The sequence below is a fragment of the Chelonoidis abingdonii genome, chromosome 10 (genome assembly GCF_003597395.2).
Source record: "Chelonoidis abingdonii isolate Lonesome George chromosome 10, CheloAbing_2.0, whole genome shotgun sequence".
NCBI lineage: Eukaryota > Metazoa > Chordata > Testudines > Testudinidae > Chelonoidis > Chelonoidis abingdonii.
In genome coordinates this window covers 78,485,872-78,505,763 of record NC_133778.1, presented here as the reverse complement: position 1 = coordinate 78,505,763, position 19,892 = coordinate 78,485,872, and the positions used below count along the sequence as shown (strand labels likewise).

Here is a 19,892-nt window from a genome sequence, read left to right as displayed (position 1 = left end):
TCTCCCTGCACCCCCAGTCCTGCCTGGCCCGCTCCTGTCTCTCCCCGCACCCCCAGTCCTGCCCGGCCCGCTCCTGTCTCTCCCCGCACCCTCAGTCCTGCCCGGCCTGCTCCTGTCTCTCCCCGCACTCCCAATCCTGCCTGGCCCGCTCCTGTCTCTCCCCTTGACGTTCCAACACTGGACCCCTGTGTAGCTTCAGCCTCCTTTACTGACTCCCTTCCGCCTGCCCCCAGGGATGGAACATCTGGAGAATGGCCCCAGCGTCTCCGTGGATTACAACACCTCGGACCCCCTCATCCGCTGGGACTCCTACGACAACTTCAATGTCCGCCGGGAGGACAGCATGGAGGGCACTTGGGCTGGTCCCCACCAGGCCCACAAAGCTCCGGACACAGGTCATTGTTATAACATATTATTATATTGCCCCGGCCCCTACAGGATCGCGGCCTTGCGGTGCCAGGCACCATACAGTCAAGTCATAAAGAAGGCAGTCGCTTCCCAGAGAGCTTACAATCTTGGGGGTCAGACAGGTGGATGAGGTAGACAAACGGGGGGGCCGGGTGGAGGAGGTGGCGATAGGGCCCTCTGGTCTTCCAGCTACTTCTGTACACTCAGAAATAAGTGCAGTGAGCGATTTAGATTTATAAACAAGACACCTGTCTTGAGACGGCGGCTGCCTCTGACTGCAGTTTAAAAACACAGTAGCTCAACAGCATTGCTGGGAACAATGGAACCAGGTCCCGGCATACGCTGGTTACGCAGCAAAGCTAGGACAAAACTATTCCCCAGTTTGGCATGCTCACCCCGTCGGGTGAGACCCAGCAGCCACCGGGGCCATCAGCCCTTGCAGCTCACAAGCTGGCGGTGGGGCGGGAGGGGATGTGCTCTTGCAGGATTGTTTGCACGGGGGATGGCACATTCCAGAGGCAAAGGGTCCCTCCTAGAACCCCCTACCTCCTGTATACAGAGGAGGTCTAACATCAGCATCCCCAGCAGGTCTCTGCTGATGTGACCGGCAGAGAGAGCGGGTCTTGCAGGGAAGTTCAAACCTGAGGGTAATGAGCAAAGGGGGTTATAGGAGTCTGACTACATTATTTATGGTGCCCTCGTCACTGTGTTATTTAAGCTCTAACTGCCCCTCTCGTTGTCCTCAGGGCTTGGTCCATCCAGCTCAGGGGGTGGGCACCTTGGCAGGGTAGCACTGTGGGGAAGCTGGTGCTGCAGCTGCCCGTGCTGGAGCTGCTCGGTGGGATGGGAGAGGGCTCCTGTCTCTAGGGCTGTGGATCCAGCCTCTCGCTGCCAGGCTGGAGTTTGGAGTGTGTGAGGCTTACAGGGCATGGACGGGCAGGGAGACAGGCAGAGAACCATCATCTCACCCCCCTGCCATGCCCATGATCCCCTCAAGGTCTCGGCAGCTGCTTCTGTGGCCTGCAGGCAGCGAGGCTGATGGGGGGCCCTGGCACGAGAGACCTGGGATCCTTGTGGGTCTCAGTCAGGAGGCTCAGACAAGTTGCCCAGAGTGCTGGGGTTCATGCAGAACTGGACTAGGGACCTCACTGGAATATCTTCGCCGGCGCCTAGCCAGAGCCCGGAAGCACCAAGGCTCAGAAAAATGAGAGACAGGCCAGACGGATTGACTCCAGCGGAGGGTGATTATCATAAATGGGAGCAGTGGTGGCGGGTGCTGGGGTGTCACGGAGTCACCGGGCGATGCTCTGGAACTGCTCCCCACTAAGCCAGTCAGGACTTTGGGGAGCCTCCTCTCCCTTGGAGCAGACTTGTTCAGGGCAAGAAGCTCACACGTCTTCACCTCCTGGGTCTCTCCTTGGAGCATTCAGCATCCTCTGCCCCTCCGTGTGCTTCCCACAGCGAGCCCACCCAGGCTGGGTCCTGGGGAAGCCACAGGGTTCTGCACCCCCACTTTGCAGTCAGATGTGACTCTTAGCCAGCAAAACAGAGGTTTATTCGATGACAGGAACAGGGTCTAAAACAGAGCTTGTAGATACAGCGAACCAGACCCCTCGGCCGGGTCCATTCTGGGGGGCAGTGAGCCAGACCCCTAGGTCTGCACTTCACTCCTTATCCCCAGGTAGCTCCAGACTAACCAACCCCTCCAGCCCCTCCTCTCTGCTCAGCTCCTTTCCCGGGCCAGGAGGTCACCTGATCCCTTTGTCTCCAACACCTGCAGTTGGCACCTTTGCAGAGGAGGGGCCCAGGCCATCAGTTGCTAGGATACAGAGTGCCAGGCATTAGGTGCACTGGCCCTTTGCTCTGCCAGATACTTAAGAACTGCCTAGGGGACACTGAGGCACCAACACAGTATTCAGAGCAAACATTAGGAACAGTCCCAGTTCGTCACATGGGGTGTCATAGAATCATAGAATATTAGATTGGAAGAGACATCAGGAGGTCATCTCCAAGACGCAGAAGAAGACTCGGTCCCTGCCCCAGGATCTTGTGTTCCAAATGAACGCGTGGTTAATATATCTGGGGAGAGGGTGGTGGGGTCCTGGGCCTGGGTGGCGGGGCTGCTACTGCTTCAATGCTTTGTCCTCCCAACATGCAGACAGAACGCGCTTGTTCTAGATCCCAGCAAGGCAGGCGATGGACTTTGGTATCTCGTCCCAGACAGGGCGCCGTCCCTGGTGCTCCAGAGAACGCTAGCCTGTCCTCGCCCCGTCACGGGGAGGCAGAGCCAACGCCCGGCACTCAGCTGAGGCTCTGCAGCCCGAGGGTTATGACCCAGCCATGAGAGCGTTTGATGTCCCATCCTAACTTAGCGCAGCTGTCGGCCACTGGTGGGGGTGACTGGGTTTTGGGATTGGCAGGAGGGAGCCAGTCAGCTGAGCAGCAAGAAGGGGCTTAGAGTGAATGTCCAAGTCATATTGGGGGTTAGTTTCTAAAGGGGGCGAGGACTGTTGGGTGTGGAGAGCCACTGAGCTGCATTGCTTAAAGCCAGGGGGACCTCAGCCCAGCCCAGGGACTAGGCTGGGACTAGCAGAGGCAGGGCAGGGGTCCTCTCTGGCCATGGGAATGACAACATGGGCAAGGCAATGGGGTGTGATGTCACAAGCAGTGTGTTTGGGAGAGGAGCCCAGCTGGCTGCATGGAGGCTCATTGTTGGCGGTGGAAGGTGAAAGTATAGAAAAGGCTACAGCGTCTGAGCCCAGTGACTAGCCCACGGTGATCCAGCCAGCCATGGAGAATGCAGCGTGCAGAAAACCTGGAAGAGAAAAGCCAGGAGCATGGGCCTGGGAAAATTGTTATTTATTATTAACCTTCTGTCTTTCCCTGACGCCTCCTATCCAGGGGTCTCAACATGCTTTATACCTCACAGCCACCTTGTAACACCAGCGGTATCTAGTGCTTGTATCGCTGCACACACACACTCTCTCTCTAGATCTACAGCACTTGACAAAGGAAGGTCGGTCTTGTTAATCCATTTTACAGATGGGGAAACAGAGGCACAAAGAGGGGAGCACGGCTTGTCCAAGGACTCCCCCCTCCTTCTCACCAGCGATCCAGGAGTCAAACCCGGATCTTACAGGATGGCTGGCCTGAGGTTAGCCTTGAGTCTCATTTTCTATTGTTCACACTATTGCAGATTTTGCCAAGTTGCATGATTAATCTATGCCTCAGTTTCCCCATCTGTGAAACAGGGATAATTCTATCTACCTACCTGACCTGGGGGGAGTGGGCTAAGGCTTTGGGCTTGGCAGATCAGCAGCATTGTAGATAGGCAGAATATTCCCTCTTTGCTCTCCGCTCCTGCACCTTTGCCTCTTGGTCATCCGTGCCCTTCAGTGTTGGCTTGCAGGGAACAGCTGGTGTTTTTATTCTGAAGGTGTGTGGGGCACATGTCCCTGGCTCCCCAGATGTTTGCCTGACTGTCAGATGCTCAGTTTTTGCTGCCGCCTCTGGGGTGACGCAAGTGTTTACAAACTGCCCAGCTTGATGTATAGGGCAGGCTGAGCGAGCAGAACCTGGGGCATTGCTCCTGCCGGCGTCCCAGGGGTCTGTCCAGTTCTGGACATCTTGGCTTCTTCTGCGTCCTGCAGACTGCGAGCACTGCACTCGGAGTCCCCCTCCCCGTTGGTTTGGTTCACTGCATGGGCATGGAAAGCTGGCAAGGGGCAGCCTCCAAATTCCTGGCAGTGAGGAGGAAACAAGGATTCGTGACACATGGGCTCAGGCATGTGCCTGGCATATCGGGTACCCAGCGTGACTTCATTAGCTCTGCAGAGAAGGGTCCCGACTGCCCTTCCCTAAGGAAAACAGCGATGCTGACATCTTAAAGGGCCGGACCCTTTCCACTGGCAAGATTCCCATCCAAGCCAATGGCAGGTTTTGCCTGAGCAACTGAGGAAAACCTCAAGATCTGGCCTGTTTGCAGAATCTAAGATCAACAGGTCATCCTGGGCAGGGAGAGCGGCTGAGTGGCGGGTGAACGCCAAGGAGACAATGTTTTCCTAACTCTGTGTGGGCAAGTGGTGGCTACATGAGCAGCAGGCTGGAGTGAGAACAAGGCCTGACAGCTGGGCGGCTGCTTTTGCATGTGCGTTTGCCAGAATCCAACCCCAGAAAGGGAGGAAAATGCAGCGCTCCAGGGGAAGTTGCCCGTGGTGGAAAAGTTGCCCGTGGTGGAGGCTTCGCTTTCTGCCTTGCGCGTGGAACTCGTTTCATTCCCTTGTAAGGGCAACGGCAGTTCCCGTTCCTGGAGACCAGCACTCAGAGCTCTTTATCCTCTTTGCAGGAAATGTTAACAATAATGGCTGGCTCGTGAAATGCTTGGAGGGACCCGGCTAAGCCTCACAATTCATGGCTTCTTTCTGGTAGAGCCACGCCTGCCTGCCCAGGCTGTCAGGAGGGGCAGGTACTGAGGAAGCGTATTTATCATTGCAGAGCGTTCCGTTCCTGGCTCAGAGCCTCGTGGAAAATCCGGGCATGACTCAAACCAGGGATCGCCCCAAGAAGGCCTGCTTAGTTTTTTCTCTTCACTTGGGTTTGGCATCTCCTTTATTCTCTCTGCCAGCCACAGCCGCTGAAAGCCAGGCGCTGCAGCGTTTGGCATTATAGGCACCGGGAGGTCTGCCCTGTCTTGTCTCTCTGTCTCCTCTTCTCTTCCAATCAAATGATCTGGGCCTCTGTTGTCCCCGATCGGCTGTGTTCGTGGAGTCTCTGGGGTGTTCTAGTGAGGATCACCATCTCAGGACAGGCTAGGGGAAAGCGACAGCTCCCGGCTCCAAACTCCTTTCTTCACAGCGTGCTCCTGCCACATCAGAACAGCAGGATGGGCTGCCTAAGCATCGGGAGGCTTTCTGGGAAAAATATTAGTTGCAGGTAACAGGCCTGATTCTGCATCCAATGGTGACCCCCCTCTGCTGAGTTCGATCGGGCAGGATCCAGTCCCCGCCTGTCTGTGTGGTGAGGAAGTAGGCTCAGAGGAGAACATCAAAGAGGCATCGATTCCAAGCAGCAGGGACCCCCAGCTCAGCTAGTCTGACATGTAGCACATCACGGGGCACTAACCCCTCCCAGGCCCCTCTGCCTCGAGCCCCCAAGCCTGGATGAGAGAAAGAACCATGGCCCGCAGGACATGACGCTGTTGTGTGCCACAGCCAGATAGCAGGAGGGACCCTGAGGTGCCACTGGTGCCAGAGGCCTCCACCAGGGCAGGGGGTAGATGAGCTGAGATGTACCTGGTCGTGCAGCAGCCCAGGTGTCCGAGCTGTGGGGGTCTGACACGTCAGGTGGAGCCTCAGGGAAGGATCTCAGTGAACCACACCACGGGACTTGAGCTGCCGCAACTTTGGATCTGGATCGGTGCACTTGGCCCACCTCTGATCTGAACGGAGCCGGCAGACTCTTAGCCCCAGTCCCTCCTGCATCTTTCTGGGGTGGGCAGGCCTCCGCCTGCTCCCCTCTATTCTGGGGGAGCAGCTCCACTGGGTGTAGTGGGGGGCGCCTCCCTGTCTGAATTGAGCCCATCGTGCAGTCTGCTGCCAGCACCGTCCTCTCCACCAGGTGCTTTCCGTGCTGCAGGGGCGGGTAACACTTCCACTCTCACTGCTGCAGCTCCATCTGCTTTGCGGAGCTAAGGTCTTGGATCGGTGGCCAACTGGGCGGCTGGCAATGGAATGTCTTTTAGCAGAAAGCTCTGGGCAGGACGTGAAGTGGAGGGAGCTGGATGGTCAGTGCAGCCACAGGAATAAAATAATGGTGGTGATGGAGAATGTGGAACATGGACCCTGCCGGGTTGAGAGGTGGAGAAGGAAGGACTTGACCAATCAGCAATGAGGAGGGAGAATTTTGGCTTTAGTTGTGGAATTCCACCTCCTTGGCCTTTATGTAGCACCCAGCACTAACTAATGCCTACTCTCTCTATGCCTGGGAGGTAGGGGCTCTCACACCCAGTGTGCAGAAGTGGGGAAACTGAGGTACGGGGCAGCGCAATGACTATGCAATGTGCCATTGCTGGGAATAGACCCCAGGAGTCCCAAATCTCTCGCCACTAGACCAATATCCTCTCCTCAGGAATTAAAAAAACAAAAACAGTTGCTCAGAAAGAGTTTGGGACCAGCTGCTTCCTGTTTTGATTGATTGCTGTTGATATTGCAGCAACGGATTTCATTTGGGTTCAGTTTTTTAGTTAGTTAGTTTAAACTGCCTCTCTGGGACAGGAAGCGTCTGCTTGATGGCTACCTCGGATGGGCAGCGGATGTGGAAGAAACATCTTGTCTTCTTGGACTGAATCACAAATATGGATTGCAACTATTTAGAGGGGACTAGAAAAGGTTTTTACTGAAAGTGTTTAAAATCCCAAGGCCTCGACAGAATATCGGTGCGGACCTAACGTTTTCCAACTTCAAAGAGATGGGAGACAAAGATTCTAGCTACTTGTTTTCGTCAAAGCTCCCAGAGCATTTTTTTGGTGATAACTGTATGTTATCCTCAATACCCTGGCCACATCATAACACTGAACAGGTCACTGCATTTTACCTCGTTAACTTTCCCCTGCTAGTTTAATTGGGTACATTTCTATCATTCACTTCCTGATCTCAGCTGTTGCATAGCATTGCTGTTCCATTTGGACCTGAGCCAGTGACCCATAAATCAATGCAAAGACTCCCATTGTGTTTGTTAAACATTGGATTGGGGCTGAGAGCCTCAGAGGTATTTAGTCACCTGACTCCCATTGGAAACAGACATTTGTGGATCTAAGCCTGGGCCCTTGAAAGGTTGCTGAGTTCCTCCCCAGAGGTGGCTGCATTTCAGTGATTCCTGTAAAGCAGGGGTAGTCAATTATTTTTTTTTGGTCAAGTTCCAGATTTCTTGGCCAAGGTATAGTACAGAGAAAATAATTTAAAAAAAATAACAGTAACGATAATAAGTGTTCCAGCATCTGCGTTATGCAGAGATGGTGTATGGGTCAGAGCCCAGAACCTCTCCCAGGGCGTACGAGGGATTCAGGAACATGGTGCCCAGCTCAGCTCTGAATCTTTGTCGCATAAGCAGTTGCTGGAAGCTTGAGCTCAGGCCCTGGCAGGTAGGAAAAAAACCCTTCTCCTGCCCCTCTCAGAGGCATGTGGCATCCCCCAGGGTGGCCCCCGCAGGCCTGGGATCTCAGAGAGCTGTGTCTAGAATCATAGACTTTAAGGTCAGAAGGGACCATTATGATCATCCTGTCTGACCTCCTGCACAACACAGGCCACAGAATCTCACCCACCCACTCCTGGAACAAACCTGGGTCTGAGCCATTGAAGTCCTCAAATCGTGGTTTAAAGACTTCAAGGTGCAGAGAATCTTCCAGCAAGTGACCCGTGCCCCACGCTGCAGAGGACGGCGAAAACCCCCCATGGCCTCTGCCAATCTGCCCTGGAGAAAAATTGCTTCCCAACCCCAAATATGGCGATCAGCTAAACCCTGAGCATGTGGACAAGACTCACCAGGCAGACACCCAGGAAAGAATTCTCTGTAGTAACTCAGATCCCACCCCATCTAACACTTCTTGCTCTGGTTGGTCACCGCGGATGGGCCCATTTCCCTCCTACATGCCGCAGTGCCAACAGGAGTCTATGCAGCCAACTCTCTGGAGGGCAGGGTATGTGCATGGGCCTGGAGGGGGAGCTCCACTGACCCCACCCCCATCCCCAGCTCTGTCAATGTAAGGCTGAGAGCCACTGTCCCCAGCTTGGGTGGGCTTGAAACAGCCACTCCCAGGAGAGGTTAGGGTCTGTGAATCATGGCTGGGCAACTTGATGGTCCCTAGCAGTGCGGAATCCCTGCAGGTTAGCTTGGTGCTGGCTTCTATAGGGTGAGCCAACCTGGTCCACTCCCCACAGGGGATCCCACCTCTCCATGGGACCCTGCCCCTGTGTGCTGGTGAGCCAGGCCAGGGTTTTGCATAGAATCATAGAAGATTAGGGTTGGAGGAGACCTCAGGAGGTATCTAGTCCAATCCCCTGCTCAAAGCAGGACCAACCCCAACTAAATCATCCCAGCCAGGGCTTTGTCAAGTTGGGCCTTAAAAACATATAAGGATGGAGAGTCCACCACCTCCCTAGGAAACCCATTCCAGTGCTTCACCTCCCTCCTAGTGAAATAGCATTTCCTAATATCCAACCTAGACCTCCCCCCACTGCAACTTGAGACCATTGCTCCTTGTTCTGTCATCTGCCACCACTGAGAACAGCCGAGCCTCCATTCCTCTTTGAACCCCTTCAGGTAGTTGGAAGGCTGCTATCAAATCCCCGCCCTCACTCCTTTCTTCTGCAGACTAAATAACCCCAGTTCCCTCAGTCTCTTCTCCATGTTGGGCTGGAGTCATGTGCTCCAGCCCCTAATAATTTTTTCCCTCTGCTGGACCTCTTTCCTATTTTACATTCCTTCTGTAGTGCGAGGCCCAAAAACTCGACACAGTACTCCAGGTGTTGAATAGAGGTGAATAATCACTTCCCTCGACTGGTGGCAACGCTCCTACTAATACAGCCAATGTGCCGTTAGCCTTCTTGGGAAAAGGGCACACTGCTGACTCATATCCAACTTCTCGGCCACTGTAACCCCCAGGTTCTTTTCTGCAGAACTGCTGGCTTAGCCAGTTTAGTCCCCACCTGAGCAGGGCATGGGATTCTTCTGTCCTAAGTGCAGGACTCTGCACTTGTCCTTGTTGAACCTCATCAGATTTCTTTTGGCCCAATCCTCTAATTTGTCTAGGTCACTCTGGACCCTACCCCTGCCCTCCAGCGTATCTACCTCTCCTCCCAGCTTAATGTCATCTGCAAACTTGCTGAGGGTGAGTCTTTTCCACTTCACCCATAAGGGAATGTGCTCTCCATGGGCTGGATGGGAACCCAGTATCTCCAGCCCCCACCCAAACGGCAAGGTGCGACCTGAGAGATGTTCGCACCGGGGCATTGCAAGTATCATGGCCTGAAATGTCTCATCCTGCCAACGCTCGATTGAATGCTCTCTGAGGAGATTCAGGGGCTTGCAAGTCCCAATGGGCCAAAGGGATTCAAGGTGCAAGGGTCAACCTGCTTCCTCTTAACCCATTCTCTACTGGTAGATAATACATGGAGATGTACCTATCTCCTAGAACTGGAAGGGACCCTGAAAGGTCATCAAGTCCAGCCCCCTGCCTTCACTAGCAGGACCAACTACTGATTTTTGCCCCAGATTCCTAAGTGGCCCCCTCAAGGATTGAACCCACAACCCTGGGTTTAGCAGGCCATTGCTCAGACCACTGAGCTATTCCTCCCCCTTGCTGATGATTGTGGTTGTGCCTCAGAATTGCTGTGTGCAGGACGTTCATTCCAGTGAAGTCACATACCACTGTGTTCAGAGATTGCACCGGTTTTTTCTACCTCCCTTCCTCCCTCCCTCCCTTGAGCATGCCTGTGTTGAGTTACCTGCCTGTCTCTTAAGCACTCCCAGACCCTGAGGTTTGTAATATTGCTCTCTGTGGATGAGTGGCTCCTCTTTCAGCATGTTTGTGGCTCCCAGGGATCCAGGCAGGCAGGGAGAGGAGAAGTGCCCTGGCAGACTGCAGGAGCCTCTAATCACATGAACTTGGAGTGGAAAAAGAGGAGAGCCAAGCCTTTGATGCACTGCTTAGCCGGAGCCCAGTCCAGAGAGGACAAGCCAATGCAATTGGGAGGGGGCGAGCAGGTGTCCTATGGGGAGTGTGTGCGTGGGACCTTGTTTACCGTTGTTCTCGCCTTATTTGGTCCGAGAACTGCATGCAGCATTTTTGGCATAGCAAGAATGAGTGTGTGTTGGTCGGGGGAGCTGGCACAGGCACCAAAGAGATAGGGATGGATCAGGCAGCTGGTATCTTCCTTCCAGTGCTGCTGGCTTTCCCCTGGGTGAGAGCGCTCCCCGAAGCCGCATGCAGCAGGATGGGGCAGGGGGCGCGAGGTGGCCATGCGAGTGGAGGGTTGGCACCGCGACCCGTCCACGACGTCCCCTCAGGGTGGTGCAGCAGCCGTACGGAACAAGAGCTACTCAGTCACTTTCCGTGTTGGCGACCTAAGGAGGCTGGCAGGAAGCACGCAGATTATCGTCCCTTTAGCAGGGCTGGCTTTAGGATGTGCAGGGCCCGATTCGAAAGAGCTGCCGCCGAAATGCTGCCGAAGACAGTGGCAGTGATTGAGCTGCCACCGAAGATAGCAGCGGCAATTTGGCGCCAGCTCAATTGGTTGCCGCTGTTTCTGGCGGCACTTTGGTGGAGGGTGCGGGGCCCAGTTCCTGGGAAATGGGGGAATCGCCCTAAAGCCAGCCCTTAGGGTGCAATCCTGAGAGGTGCAGGGCAGGTGCGGCTCCAGGGGACACTGCAGGAGTTCAGCGCTCATGGGAGCTGGTGGATACATTGGGCAGTGGCCGGCCGAGGAGCAGGGGGGCTGGGACTCGGTTCCAAGGCCCGTTGGTCTGCTGTTCCCCTTGGCGGGGGTGTTTTAGTCCTTGGGGTGTCTCCCTGAACGCGAGTGCGAGTGATGGACAGGCTGGAAGAGCAGGGGGGGATTAGCTGCACCAGGGAATCCCCGGGGGACGGGGCCCAGGGCACCCAGGCCGGCAGCGTGGTCTCCAAGGCAGGATTAACAGCAGCAGGGTGGGAGAATCATCGTTGTCCTCCAGTCCTACCCCAGCAGTTCCATATTTGCTCTGTGCTCTCTCGCTGTCTGGGGACTGACCCCTGTCACCCCGGTGTCTGAGTGTGATGCAGGAGGGAGGGGGGTGGATTGACCTGGGAATGTCGTCTAGTTTTACTGGCACTGTCTGTATGGGGGATGGGAGAGCAGGGGGTGACTTTAGGGGAGGGACGGTACCTGAGCTTGTAACCTCAGCCAGGAGAGGGTGGGGCGAGTCAACACCTTTGCCAGGGAAACTGGACAAGGGGAGAGGGGGAGAGAAGGAGGGGGCAGAGCCTGCTGGAGGGGGTTTTGGTTTCAGTTCTGGGCTGGCTGGGAAGAGGCAGGGAACCCCAAGTCTGGGGTCTAAGATCCTTGCCCCCCAGAGGGACCTGGCTGAGGGGTCCTGGTTGTACCTACAAGCCCTGCTTGGGACTGTGCTCCTGTCGGCTAATAAAACTTCTGTGTTACTGGCTGGCTGAGAGTGAGGGGAATCACAGGAAGTAGGGGGTGCAGGGCCCTGACTCCCCCACACTCCATGACACTGAGCACCCCGCAATCTTTAATTGGGGGGGTGGAGTGGGCCTGGACCCAGGGGAGGGGGACGCGGCAGGCTGGGATCCCAGGGGTGGGGTGGCAGCGGAGTCCCGCAATGGAGTTTAAATGTTAACCAGAATACCTCACCGACAGAACCGATGCCTATTGGTTAATCAGTTAACATTTTACATCCCTAATATTGATCCTTATGTGCCCCCCACCCCCGGGACGATATTGTACTGAACCCAAGGAAACTAAGGGCCAGAATCTTACAGGCATTTAGTCCATTGTTAGGTGCCTAAATACCTTCAAAAATCTGCCCCTAAGTGACTTGCTCAAGGGCCCACAGGGAGTCGGTGTCACAGCTGGAAACAATCCAGCTATTGTCTGTTCTCTTTGCAGGAGAAGGCTTTCACCAAAGAAGGGGTGTCTGGGCAGGGGCTTGGTTGGTGTTTCTCTGGGGAATGTGCCATGTTAGAGGCAAGGCAACATTGCGTCTCTTGTGAGCGAGGAAGGCTGCATCAGGCAGGGGGGTTGGGGCCACCCCCTAGTTCAGACCCAACTCCTGGGGAGTCAGCAGAGCTGTGTGCACGATGGATCTCAGATCTGGGGGTCCCTTCTAGCCTTAAACCCTGTGACTGGGACACTGCACTGTGCATGGTGCACTTATTACAAGTGCAGAAAGAGCTGGAAAATTCCAAGTCCTTCTGAATCCTTTTGGTCAGACCTGGGCAGATCATCTGCAGTCAGTAACTAATTTACTGGATGAATTTAGCCTCTTTTTGTGCCTGAAGAAGATCCAGAAGCAGATCACGATGTCCTCCAAACTGGGGTTTGCAGTTTGAAATTCTTTGCCAGTTTTCTTTTTGCAAATGTTTGCTGTGTTCTTTGGGAGTCTTGGGTTTTCAAACTGTGTTGCTTAGCTGCACTTGATCAGATAAGTCGTGTGCTTGGTTCTGTCTGCTGGTTGCCTTAGCCCTGAAGCCCTCGTGCATCAGAATTTAAAATTTAATTTGGGGCCAGTGTTTTGCCACCTTGCATGGGTGACTTTGAAATTTGCCTTCCGAGAACACCGGCCCCAGCAAAATGTTACTGGAGAGTGAGTGCAAAATTGTGTCCTGTCCAACAAAACTGAGCGTGTTTTAAAATTCCAACAAATTGCCATGGAAGAGTGGACGCAGACTTCACCCAGCTGTGCTGTGCTGGGTAGCAGGGAACATTAGATAGACAGGAACTGCCACCTCTGGACAGGCCAGGTATCTGTCTGACAGCCGATCAGAGAACTGTAGGCCTGCAAGGGGCGTCAAGAGTTCGCCAAGTCCAACCCCCTGTGCTGAGGCAGGACCATGTAAACCTAGAGCATCCTTGACAGCTGTTTGTCCAACCTGGTCTTAAAAATGTCCAGTGACGGAGATTCCACAACCTCCCTGGGAAGCCGATTCCAGAGCTGCACGACCCTGAGAGTTATTTTCTTTTGCTATTGTCTAACCTAAATCCCTCGTGTTAGATTAAACTCCTTACTGCTTGTCCTGCCTTCAGTGGACATGGAAAGCAACTTGCCACTGTCCTCTCTGAACAGCTCTTCACATCTTAGAAGACTGTTATCAGCTCCCTGCCCCCGTCTCCTTTTCTCACGACTAAGCATGCGCAGGTGTTTAACTCTTTCCTCCTGGGGCAGGTTTTGGAAACCTTTTCTCATGTTTGTTGCTCTCCTCTGGACGGTCTCCAGTTTGTCCACATCTGTCCTACAGTGCGATGCGCAGTCCTGGATACAGCACTCCAGCTGAGGCCTCCCCAGGGCCGAGGAGAGCGGGACGGTTCCCTCCCGTGTCTTACGTCCAACGCTCCTGTCAATACGCCCCAGAATGAGATGAGCTGTTCTCGCATCAGCATCACACTGTTGACTCATATTCAATCCAGTAGCCCCGGATCTTTTCAGCAGTGCGACCACCTGGCCAGTCATTCCCCATGTGATTTTTCCTTCCCAGGTGTGGTACTTTGCACTTGTCTTCACGGATTTCCACCTTGTTGGTTTCAGACCCGTCTCCAACTCGCTGAAGTTGTTTGAGTTCTTAGACGCCCCTGTTGCCATAGTATCAGCTCACAATCTTTAACGTACTTCATTGTCACAACACCGCCCCTGTGTGGTGGGGCAGAGCTATCACAGCAATAGGCAATCTCTGTCGCTGGGTACTTAGCTGGCCCCCTGTCTATCTGGTCTATCACAATCTCTACCCTCACAACAGTTCTGGGAGAGCATCTCGCCACGCTAGCGAGTGCTGGGGAGGTGGAGGGATGCACATGGCACCATGTGCCAGGCTTTCCGTTTTCCTTCCCAAGGCAGATCTCCCCTCTCTCCTGCTGCAAACAGCTCCTTGCCCCCAGTGGGCTTTCGGCAGGGCTGAGCCGAGCCATGCAGATGGGGGATGACAATGGGATTTGCAGCAGGAGTTTTCTCCACAGATGCTGCATTGTTGGCTGGGGTCCTGACCCCTCCTCTTCACATTCCTGCCTCACAAAGAAGGGAGCCCTCGCGTAGAGAAAGCCCAGCCTGAGCACATCCCTCGGGAAGAGAGAGCGCTCGCCTGGGCCCCCTTGATCTGCAGAGTCAGGGTCGGCCCAGGGAGTTCGGCCTGGTGACATCCATCGTCACGTCACTAACACCGCCGGGAGCTGTGCCAGGAGAACTGCACCGAGGGGCCACCAGGCGCATGGAAAAGCAACTCAAACGTGGGTCCCTAGAAGTGGCATGTCTAGAAACGGCCAAGCAAGCCCAGCTGAGGAAGGAGAGATTGAGCCCCCCACTCCACTCCAGAGGTGCCACTAACGCGCTGACGTGAATGCTTCAGGAGCCATTTGGACGCCTGTGTTCTTCCCTGGTGATGGGGCCATGAGCGAGTGAGGCGATGCCTGTCTCTCGTGGCCCGCCACCAGGCTTCTGCGCCCGCGCTTATTGTAGAGAAACCTCTTTTAAAGAACGTGGCAGAACCTCTGCAACAGGTTTGGACTGGAGCTGTTTTACATTGGGCCAGATCCTCAGCTGGCGTAAATAGGCGTCGCTCCCTCAAAAGTGAGCAGGACTGTGGCCGCATGCACCAGTTGGGGATCTGGCTTTATGGACTCCGGTGGAGCAATGCTGGTTTACGCCATTGGATACCTGACCCCTTGGCCTCAATTAACAGGCCTTGGAGAGATGAGAAGCATTAGAACCAGTAAACTATAACTGACCTTAAATAGCTTTTCCCAGTAGTTGTGTCTGTGGCTCTCAGCCCATGGACCGGTTACAACAAGGCTGTTTATCTGGATCAGTTTCTCATGTTTTTCCACCTGAGCCAGTGTGGTTATTTACAGCCCAGAGCATGGAGCCTGCCCCAAATCCCTCCCCATCTTTGGTAGCATTTGTCTTGCTGGGTTAAGCGCCAAAGTGACCATATATCACTGCCTCCTGCCTCCCGCCAGGGAGGCCGCAGCCAGTTTGCGGGGGAGGTCACGGCAGGTGGGAGCGAGGAACTGTGCACATAGAATCATAGAGTATCAGAGTTGGAAGGGACCTCAGGAAGTCATCTAGTCCAACCTCGTCCTCAAAGCAGGACCAATCCCCCATTAAATCATCCCTTAAAAACCTCCAACGAAGGAGATTCCACCACCTCCCATCAGCTGCTTCCAGCGTGAGCATCTCCTCTCACTGACCTGGCTTGTTAATGTTCACAGCTCTGAATCTTTGCTTTAGACAGGAATTCAAATCTCCTGGGAATCCTAACTATGCACCCATGGGGCAGGAGCTATAGGGAACAAGGATGGCTCTTTGCTTCCTCATTGCGCCCCCCTTCCTGGGGCTGGCTGTGTGCCAGTGCAGCTCCTGGAGGAAGGTAGGACATTCCAGCTTTCACAACCCCTCGGGGGCCATTCCAGCTAGCGTGGGGTGTAGCGCTCACTCTTCTGGCCCTATGCTGTGTGGGCTCCTGCGCCCCTGGCAGACCCGTGCAATGTAGCCGCAGTAGGAACCAGGATCTAAACCCCATTAATTTGGCCAGACAGACCATCTGCAGTGGTCTGAGTCCCAGCCCCCGAGTTCTATAGTGTGTACAAGACATTTCTTTAGGGATTAATTATTACCAGCTGTTATTCTACCAAGGACCTTTGTGTTTGAAATCATTCAGCCTAAGGGGCACAGATTATTTATTTCCAAATGTCGTGTGTCCGTAGGCCATGTAGACGGACTTGTGACTTCAACTCCTGCCTGAGTGGATAGGCGCTACCACAGGAGAAATCAGAATGAATAATCATCCAGGTTAGAGCGGTCCAGGAAATGGGCAGTATTTGCTAGGGAAAAAAGATCTTTCTTTTTCCCCCCTACAGTATTTCACGGAAATTTGTTTCATTTGTCAACAAATATTTTTTTCAGTTTAGGAAAAAAAATTGGGGTTTTGAAAGAAACAAAAATATTTATTTAAGAAAAAGGCCATTTTTCTTTGAAAGAAAGTTTTAAACAAAGATATACACTAATAATAGATCTAACTATCAATAGCTTAGTTACATGAGAACTATAGAGGAAGAGCTAGCCATCCGTCTGTCTGTCCAGCCATCCCTGGACATAGAGAGAGAGAGATGTTCGAGGATGGATAGACAGACAGATGGGGGAATATATGGAGATTATCTATCTATCTATCTATCTATTCCCATACACCCTGTCTATCTGTCTATCTGTCCCCATACACCTCGTCTGTCTGTCTGTCTGTCCCCATATGCCCCGTCTGTCTGTCTATCCCCATACACCCCGTCTGTCTGTCTGTCTGTCTGTCCGTCTATCTCCATACATCCTGTCTGTCTGTATATCTATTCCCATATACCCCGTCTGTCTGTCCCCATATACCCCGTCTGTCTGTCTATCTATCCCATACACCCCGTCTGTCTGTCTGTCTATCCACATATACCCTGTCTGTCTATCTCCATACGTCCTGTCTGTCTATTCCCATGCACCTCATCTGTCTATTCTCATACACCCTGTCTGTCTGTCCCCATACACCCTGTCTGTCTGTCCCCATATACCCCGTCTGTCTATCCCCATACACCCCGTCTGTCTGTGTATCTATCCCATACACCCCATCTGTCTGTCCCCATACACCCCGTCTGTCTGTCTATCCCCATACACCCCGTCTGTCTATGTATCTATCCCATACACCCCGTCTGTCTGTCTGTCTATCTCCATACATCCTGTCTGTCTGTATATCTATTCCCATATACCCCGTCTGTCTGTCTGTCCCCATATACCCCGTCTGTCTGTCTATCTATCCCATACACCCCATCTGTCTGTCTGTCTATCCACATATACCCTGTCTGTCTATCTCCATACGTCCTGTCTGTCTATTCCCATGCACCTCATCTGTCTATTCTCATACACCCTGTCTGTCTGTCCCCATACACCCTGTCTGTCTGTCCCCATATACCCCGTCTGTCTATCCCCATACACCCCGTCTGTCTGTGTATCTATCCCATACACCCCATCTGTCTGTCCCCATACACCCCGTCTGTCTGTCTATCCCCATACACCCCGTCTGTCTATGTATCTATCCCATACACCCCGTCTGTCTGTCTGTCTATCTCCATACATCCTGTCTGTCTGTATATCTATTCCCATATACCCCGTCTGTCTGTCTGTCCCCATATACCCCGTCTGTCTGTCTATCTATCCCATACACCCCATCTGTCTGTCTGTCTATCCACATATACCCTGTCTGTCTATCTCCATACGTCCTGTCTGTCTATTCCCATGCACCTCATCTGTCTATTCTCATACACCCTGTCTGTCTGTCCCCATACACCCTGTCTGTCTGTCCCCATATACCCCGTCTGTCTATCCCCATACACCCCGTCTGTCTGTGTATCTATCCCATACACCCCATCTGTCTGTCCCCATACACCCCGTCTGTCTGTCTATCCCCATACACCCCGTCTGTCTATGTATCTATCCCATACACCCCGTCTGTCTGTCTGTCTATCTCCATACATCCTGTCTGTCTGTATATCTATTCCCATATACCCCGTCTGTCTGTCTGTCCCCATATACCCCGTCTGTCTGTCTATCTATCCCATACACCCCATCTGTCTGTCTGTCTATCCACATATACCCTGTCTGTCTGTCTATCTCCATATGTCCTGTCTGTCTATTCCCATGCACCTCGTCTGTCTATTCTCATACACCCTGTCTGTCTGTCCCCATACACCCCGTCTGTCTGTGTATCTATCCCATACACCCCATCTGTCTGTCCCCATACACCCCGTCTGTCTGTCTATCCCCATACACCCTGTCTGTCTATGTATCTATCCCATACACCCCATCTGTCTGTCTGTCTATCCCCATATACCCCATCTGTCTGTCTTTCTCATAGAGCCCTTTCACCATCGTATCTGAGCACTCTCAAGTCCAGGTCATGTCTGATGTGCCTCTTTCAACTCCCTGCTGTGCTGTGTGTCTGCATCACAGAAATAAGTCGGAGATTAATCACACTGGCATGGTGAAAATGGCTGCTGCCCAGGATGTATTTCAGGGCTCTCCATGAGGCAGCGCATTTACCCTGTTACTCCAGGGCGTTGTGGTATCCTCATAAATAGCATTTCCCTGCAAGGGACAGTCTGAGAGTGGCTGGCAGAGTCACTCTCTCTCTGTAGCGTTCTCAGCCACGCTACTGAGCTGGGTTAATGTCGAGATCAGAACCATCCTGTGCAATCCAGGCCAGAGTGACTGAGCAGAGGGAAGTTCAGCAACAGAAAAGATCAACTAAATATTGGCAAAATGGCTATATGCATGAGATCTCTCTGCCTGTGTTTCTGAAAGAAACCCCTTCTGCCTCTGTCATGCCGTAATGGCCTCCCAAAGAAAGCGACAGGCACCAGTCACTCGAGGCACATGAAATGAGACTGGATGGAGCTCTGGGGAGTGTGGTGTGGGGAGATCTCTTATACCGCTGTGGTTAAGGTGCTGGATTGGAACTTGGGGGATCTACGGCTACTTCCTGACTTTGCCACAGACTCCCTGTGTGACCCTGGGCCAGTGACTTCATCTTTCTGTGCCTCAGTTTCCCTGCTGTAAAATGAGAAGAAATTATCCTTCCATTCTCCCACCCTTTTTCTGCCTTATCTATTCAGATTGTAAGCTCTTTGGGGCGGGAGCTGTCTCTTGCTACAAGTCAGTGCAGCATCTAGCTCTCTAGTGCTGTGGTCTTGGTTGGGCCTGGTTGGATCCGTAGCACAGATTCATAACAGCTCGCTGCCTGTGGGAGGACCTAGGTGGGATCTTGCTCCTGCCAGACTGGTCTGTCCCGGAGGCTCAGTCCATGGTGATCCGAGGCCTTAGGCATTCTAGTGCTTCATCTCTGTTACACGTGGAAGGTTGGGTAGCAGGTTCCTCTGGAAGGAGATGGTCAGAGGTGAAAGTAAGCGGGTACACCCCAGTACGATGTACTGGCAAGAGCCAGTGTGCCGTACCGGGACAGCCCAGCTTCCCCAGGCGGCAATTTAAAGGGCCTGGGGCTCCCAGCAGCAGCTGGAGCCCCAGACCCTTTAAATAGCTGCCAGAGCCCTGTTGCCAGAGCTCTGGCATAGCGGTGGGGCTCCGGGGATTATTTAAAGTGCTGGGGCTCTCGCTGCCTCTACTGCCCAGGGCTCTTTAAATAGCTGCCGGAGCCCTGCCATCGCTACCCCAGGGCTCCATTGGCTTTTTAAAGGGCCAGAGCGGTAGAAGAAGGGGAGTCCTGGGCCCTTTAAATAGCCCCCAGAGCCCTGGAGTAGCGGCGGGGTCCCGGGGATATTTAAAGGGCCTGGGACTCCTGCTGCCTCTGTGGCCTCAACCTTTTAAATAGCCGCTGGAGCCCTAGGGTAGCAGCGGCAGCCGGGGGCTCTGGCAGTGGTTTAAAGGGCCTGGGGCGGTAGTAGCAGCTGAGCCTTGGGCCCTTTAAACTGCTGCCGGAGCCCCTGGCTGCCACTGCTGCCCCAGCAGGGGAGGGGGAGGGCACTTCCTGGTACATGGCAGGCCGGGTCTGGCTCTGATTCCCCCTCATTCCCCATCTTCCACCCGAGACCCTGCCCGTTCCGGGGCCAGAGCCGGCCCCAACCCAGCCCCATACCACTAAGTCCCTGTTTCTACTTTCACCCCTGGAGATGGTAATCCACCGTGTGATAATAGGTTAAACACCAGTACGCAGTTATAATTGGGTTAGTTTTTTGAGTGAT

General features: G+C 53.7%; 1 protein-coding gene across 14 annotated transcripts in view; it reads left to right on the top strand.

Annotated features, from left to right (window-relative positions):
* TNS1 (tensin 1) overlaps window positions 1-19,892 on the top strand; it is a 296,511-nt gene that overhangs the window by 192,500 nt on the left and 84,119 nt on the right. For all 14 annotated transcript variants that reach the window (XM_032764412.2, XM_075070329.1, XM_075070328.1 and 11 more), the window contains one exon: window positions 234-395. In XM_032764412.2, coding sequence (XP_032620303.1) covers window positions 234-395 — 162 coding nt within the window. The remainder of the gene's footprint in view (window positions 1-233; window positions 396-19,892) is intronic.